The 6744-nt window shown below is 40.7% G+C and overlaps 1 protein-coding gene across 9 annotated transcripts in view; it reads left to right on the forward strand.

Moving 5' to 3' along the window:
* Positions 1 to 6315, forward strand: part of LOC111243378 (uncharacterized) — a 45251-nt gene extending 38936 nt beyond the window's left edge. For 8 of the 9 annotated variants that reach the window (XM_086977049.1, XM_086977052.1, XM_086977060.1 and 5 more), the window contains 2 exons: positions 720 to 891; positions 1651 to 6315. In XM_086977049.1, coding sequence (XP_086833175.1) covers positions 720 to 891; positions 1651 to 1781 — 303 coding nt within the window. In that variant the 3' untranslated portion in view covers positions 1782 to 6315. Of the gene's footprint in view, positions 1 to 719; positions 892 to 1650 lie in introns of those variants that run through there. The other variant, XR_015318793.1, reaches the window with a different exon arrangement.
* The last annotated feature ends 429 nt before the right edge of the window (positions 6316 to 6744 follow it).

Genomic DNA, 6744 nt, shown 5'->3' on the forward strand with positions numbered 1-6744 from the left:
TGAATATCAGAAATGATGCGTAAACGAGGATTGCACGAAGCTCGCCGCACGCAAGGGTAGCAAGCAGGCAAGTGCTAATGAACGTAACAGGATATGGCTTCGTTCTAAACGATTACAGATAAGGTTTCGAGTAACGGGGCATATATAAAGGTATTTCCAACCTAGCGAAAAGACGAATCGGACTTAAGTATCTATAACAGTGATAGAGGGGCAGATTCCCTTCGCCTAGTTCACATAGAGCAGTGTTTTAGTGCGATTTTCGATAATGCATTTATAATCAAAAGGTGACCCATACTTTTGGAAAGTGCGCATTAGTAAAATCGCACAACGCCAAGACACCTTTAACTAGCTGGATTTAACAGAATTTTCACTAATTTGCATGTACGTGCGCATTCATGCACGTTTTTTCTTAGGTAATCATAGTACACGAGTCTGGTATAGACTGTAGAAATGTTTTTTTGGATTAAAGAAAAAAAGGACATCGCACAAGACGACTCATCGATCAGATTAGATCTGTTTAGACCCGCTGATAACCCACAACTCCGACCCAGATAAACACTATTTATTTAATTCGTGTTCTGGATTCTCCATTCCTGCTTTCAAACGTGACAGCGTTAGGATGATGGCATGACTCATCTTCATGGTATCTCTGGTGCCTAGCACGGCCTGTGGCGTGCCTTCTCTTCTACGACTTCGCTTTCATCCGTGCCCGTTTACAGGAGGATTTCGGTGAGGTAAAAGCTGACGAAGCTCCGGCGGTGCACTTCCCGACGCCGGCGGGGAACACCCAGTGGCGCATTCGGGGCTTCGCCGTGGCTGCGAAAATGCGAAGCAAGGGACTCGGAACCAAACTAATTGAAGCATGTATCCGGTGCTCTAAAGAGCGAGGAGGTAAAATATTGGCGTTCTGACTAATTTCATTAAAGCTCGTTTGAACAGCTTGAGGGTGCCCACACGCACTATTTTCTATTTGCTTCTAAATGATTATGTGATAAATATGTAATATGTCGAGAAATATTCAGACTTTCAGTGTTTACCTTTTTGTTAGATAATAAATACATGGTACTATGGTAGTGCATAAGTCAACTCTCAACTCCTAAGCCTATGCCATACTACTCTAGACCAGCGCGTTTAGGGCCGACAGCCGTTGACGAGATCTAGCCTCCTGGCAATCTGGTAGCGGTGTGTCCTAATGGATCATACGTCTACCTGTTACCGACATGTCCTTTGATCAAGCCTGCTCGATGCCTTTTTAATTACTGAGTCAGTATATTCTCAATTATTTCTATGCTAAGCAAGCAAGAAGCCTAGTAAGTCTACTTTTTCTTTTAAATTTTAGCTCAAGATGCTTTGGAATGCTATTCGTAACAGATAATTCAAATCACTCCGATGCTTACCTTCATATGACAATTCGGTTAGTTTTTGTCTAACTTTTAACAGCGGAAACGCAGGGATATACTGTCATAACTGGACCTTGGCATACTGAGATTGTAAGGACTTCATGGTGCAGCAGAAGTGCTCGTATCATAGGAATCTAGATTTGTAAAAGCTAATTCGACCCATTTAAAGGAATACCTTAATATGTACATATATTCACTAGTAAAAATGATGATCGTGAGCTGAATCTTCGCGGTTGCTATTGCATTTCAGGTCGTATGGTTTGGTGCGTGGCTAGATGCACCGCCGAAGTCGTATACAAGCGGCAGGGCTTCAACCGGACCGGAGACGTATTCGTTATCGAAGGTGTTGGCCGAGTAGTACACATGTTCAAAAACATCTAGCCAAGCACTGCGTTACGCCTACAACAGACAGGCCAGGAATTCTGACGACAAGACAGTACATGTGTGAAATAGCAGATATGATATCGCATGCGTGACAATTTGTACCAGATCTGCACTGCAACAATGAACGGCAGCAACAATAACAAGAACACAACAATAACAGCAAAAACAACAAGAGCAACAACAATAACATCAGCAGCAGCAGAAGTCAGTTAGCGAGTCGAGGCTGAAATTGCAGCGCCACCTACACGTGGCGATTTGCATATCAACCAGTGACCCGTCAGACGTACGCTCGAAGCTAACCTAGCAGACAGTCACGCCCTCTTCCCAGTTTTCAGCAGCGTTTTTCTCCCCCGCGGTCACAGCATCAACCAACACAATAGGAAAACTATAGTATGCTCGGCGTCGTGCACAACTAACGCGGCAAAATTTAAAAACAAAAACGTGGACGTCTACGTACGTTCCGTTGTTGTTTCGGCGTCGATTGAAAAAGTGACTGGACAAACGAAGCGGGTGAAAACAAGATGACAATAGCGCGAAATATGACATTTAGAACGGAAAACTTCACAAATTCAAACGTTTACTATGAAATACAGGACGGTTTACAAGGAAAGCTACAGACACAAAGAGGAGATAGGCGGTAGAACAAATCGTTATTTTGTATTTTTGTAAAACTGTACAATACTGGGAAATCTCTTGTTCCTCCACACTGAAACAGCACTACCATAATGGAACAGATGAGACACACGGATGCCCGAACAAAACTGGGGGAACGAGGGGATGGAATGATGGCTAATGAAATGATTCAAAAGTCTGCTTATATAATTTGTGGTAATATATTGGCTTGCTATGTTAATTGTAGTAAGCTATATACACACAGATATATATAACGTTACGTGCGCAGATGCACACATACACACATGCATAAATACACATATATATATATATATATATATATATATACACGCACATACACACAAAGTACATACTACGTTTAATGCATCGACAAACAACCACGAAAGTAACAACGGCTTGAAGCGATGACGATGAAGCCAGTTAGATTGACGAAGTGAGTTCGCTCAGCGGAAACTGTTGGTAACCGCAAAGATTGTAAATGGGGTTTAGCAGTACCGTCGCAGCAAGATCTTAATGTATTACTCTATAATATGTACTATTGCTGCTAATCAACATCTGATCATTGTGCGCTGTGGCCGCAAACGGAGTTATTTTGCTTACACGTTTTGAATAGTACATATATAAAAATAGGACTATATATATATATATATATATATATATATATATATATATCAGCTGAAGAATCGAGAGCTGATGCTAATATTAGTACTATTACTGTAATACTTTATCCGACAAATATATGAATAATAATGGACGATAAATTCAGTATTCTAACTTATTAACGGGGTGAAAAGTAAGACGTCTTGAGTGGACTGGGTAAGCAACGCTTCCGAGCAAAGGGAGGGACTTGTTCAGTAAAAATGATTACAAAACATCGAAAGCATAGGTCCTAAGATGTTTAAATATCTAATGAATAAGCTGATTGGCGGCTCCACTCATGAACGATTTTTCTTGAGAAGGATTGCGTCCGTTTTCCTTTCGTTGGCGGAAATGCTCGCTGCAAAGTCCCAGCCCTGCCAACCCCTATAGCAAGTATTTAACAACTCTGTATATAATTTTGTTTATGTATTCGCGATGCATCCGGATGTCGGAAATGGACCGTCGAGGTAGCGGAAAAAAGTCCTATGTCGAACAAACGATCACATTGGCGCGAAGGTCGAAAACGGACAAAAAGGAAAAAACTTTTCATTTTCTTTTGAAAACCCAAGTCTAACTTTTCAGTGCCTTCGCACCTTAAACTCTTAGTCGACAAGACTCTACCTGCGGAGTTATGGGGGACAAGTTTATTTGGCGACAATGTTATCTGCTAAATGCTAATTGCTATCCTTTATACAATATATTTCTGTGTAAACAAGAACTAGAATCAAGCCATGGCAAGCTGGTATGAAGTAGGCTCGTGCCCTATGGAAGGCGGCTGAACCTAACATTCCGTAATAATATTATGCCATCATATGACAAGCACCATCGCAGAGAAGTAAAAGACTGGGTCCGGCTGCTAATCGTTTGTTCCTGTTTGTTGCGTATTACCATAATGAAGATAACCAAAGCTGTCGTGACCACTAGGTGTACCACAGATCGAGGGCAAAAACGGAAAGAAACTGCATAATCGCCGAGCCCGAAGACTCTACTACAGGAGCCTTTAAACAGTTAAGGAACGGGCAAGACGGGTCATATATAGGGCTATCATCAAAAACACGACTTTGTGGTTAGGTGGATGATTTTATGGTATGGTTTTATATGGTAATAAAATTATAACTAAATACGGATAACAGCGTAGGACAGAATATAATGTCGTCTGCTATTTGGTGATTAATGCAGTCTAACAAACCCAACAAGTCGTCTAGCTAATCGTAAAGCTACATTTTACGATAGATGACGATGACGGTGTTTGTAACCTGGACTGTCTTAAAAGGCCACGTCTGTGTTTTGGGTTAGGCCAAAGATGATAATGGAACATGTTTGGAAGGGAGTAATTATTCTCAAAAATACCACTATTTCAAAGACAGCACGTCAAGCGTCAGCTCATAATAAATAAACAATGAAATACCATTATATAAAAAGATGGTAGGATAGTATGAGTATTACAGCAGCACTGTTTTTATGGCCCAATAAGTGGATGGCAAGGTTTTTACTTAACTAGACAGAATGAACTAAAAAGCTTATAGGACGTTGCTGTTCACGAACGATGAAAATATTAGAAGTAGCGTATTGGAAAAAAATACGGTAAAATCAACAAAGAGGTGACAGTAAATATCGATCTTGTACCCCAGTAGGATGTTATCGTAGCTTCTACGAATTTCATTAAAAACATCTACTATAAAAAAAATAGGTCAGTCATTTGGAAGTACGAGGGTCTTTCGGAGTTTTAATGTGTTTTTGCAATTACGTCGATGGCAAGCCAATCGGTTGTACCGAAACATAATTCGGTTCATCTGTGTGAACTCGTATCCTGTACGAAAAAGTAATCAGTGCTACAAAAGCCTATATAGCTGTTTGTTTAGGACAAACTGGCATCTTCATTCCTGATAAATGAACATGCAATTGCCGTCCATAGGCCAGCCCATCCTTTAAAGGTCGCCAGTGTACCTTGCCACCCTCCGGAAATGCGAAAAATAGGATCTGCTATTCCTATGTGCTGTTCTTAAGCGCCAGGTTTTGCAACACTACAGAATAATCGCTTTATCTCTTGTACTGTCGACCTTGCGCATATGCCATAATTTTGTTTCCACCAGTCAACTGCAGTGAATATTAGCAGACAGATGGCGTCCTTTATGGCGAGAGTGGTCTTAACTGGTTTTTTGAGGTCAACCTTGCTAGAAAGGATGGAAATGGGCCGTGCATGGCCATTTATCGGAGCTGCTATCATTAATGTTTGTCACCTTCGGAAATAATCAGCCGAATATATAATTTTCTTCTTCGTCTTCGTTTGACGCGGGTTGATTACCTAAAAAACTACGGTGCTCGCTTACGGCATGTATTGGCAAGATAGTTTGTCTCACCAAGGGATGGGCCACATGTGGGTTCCTAGGTGGTCGATCGGTCGAAGGGGATGAAAGGGCCAGCATGCACGTGTACACATGCGTGCAGCCAACGAAACAGTATCGGAGAATAGTTTTCATGTATCCTCAGTCCTTTCATGTATTGTATTTCCATTTACCACTCGAATTCAGATTCTGAAGCGAAAAAGCAGCCTGCCAGGAGAGGAGGCGCTTCGGGGTGCGCCTGTCTTCATCTATTTCTCCTGTTAGTGATACGTTGTTTCCTAGCGTGTAACTAAAATCTATCTAAAGACTAATCAACATAAAAATGTAACTTGGATTTTAATAAGTCCAAGACAAGTCACAAAATGTATTCATCGGTATGGACGCGTCCTCGTCGATTCGGAATGACTTCAGAGAAACTACAACACCCAACTGACATGTCTATTCGTTAACACGAAAACAATATAGCACGTAACAACTGTCTTCATAGTTGATACAACGCACATAAAAGGCACAGACGTTGCGTTTTACGTGCTAAATAAGGGAAGTTCATGGAGATGTAGAGTTTAGTAGCTGGGTTTTGATGAAAGGGTGTAAGATGTCGAAAATGTAAAAACGATTATTGAAAGCGAAAATTTACATAGAACCGTTAAGAAAAATTTGGCCCAATTTGTGATTACTGCTATCCTAAAATTAGGTTTTCTCCAACTCAGTCATATGTTGACTTCGTTACTTAGTACACATAATACATTTTTCCATTTGGATTGTTGTCGTTCGTGCCACAATGGTGTATTTGCGTCAATCGATGAACACGGGATTGTGATTGCCCGAAGTCCCCTCTATACACGACTTGTATAAACCATGTAAACCCAAGTGAAGCAAATAGATTTTAGCTATCGCAAATGAGCCAATATGCATTCGGAGTGTGTCTTCATTTAGCTATAAATAAATAGATAAAGTAGAATATATTCTAGGAGGAAATAACCGGCAGATGCAGCAATTGAGTGTCTGATATTTTAACGAGCTACACATATCGCCTAGGGCTAAATACGTACCGTATAAGACCGTGTCATGGATATATTTCGTGCTAAGAATAGTTGGCAAGTTCGTTAGTCTTACGAGTAACGCATTTCGATTATGTAAGGTTAAACAAAAACATATACGGAGCTGATTGCGACGCATTAGAAGGCCTCGATGTTACGACGTTCTATCGTTGTCAATCAGACGAACCTCTTGTACTGTAAGTATTTGCTAAGTATAGTAGAAAGCTGTTTAAGTGTTGGTTTCCTTTTGGACGGTTCGAAGAAAACTGATATTTTATGCAGGCAGAAAATATACTCTTAATG

This window comes from Varroa destructor, unplaced genomic scaffold, assembly GCF_002443255.2.
Source record: "Varroa destructor unplaced genomic scaffold, Vdes_3.0 BEIS01000001.1, whole genome shotgun sequence".
Classification (NCBI taxonomy): Eukaryota; Metazoa; Arthropoda; class Arachnida; order Mesostigmata; family Varroidae; genus Varroa; species Varroa destructor.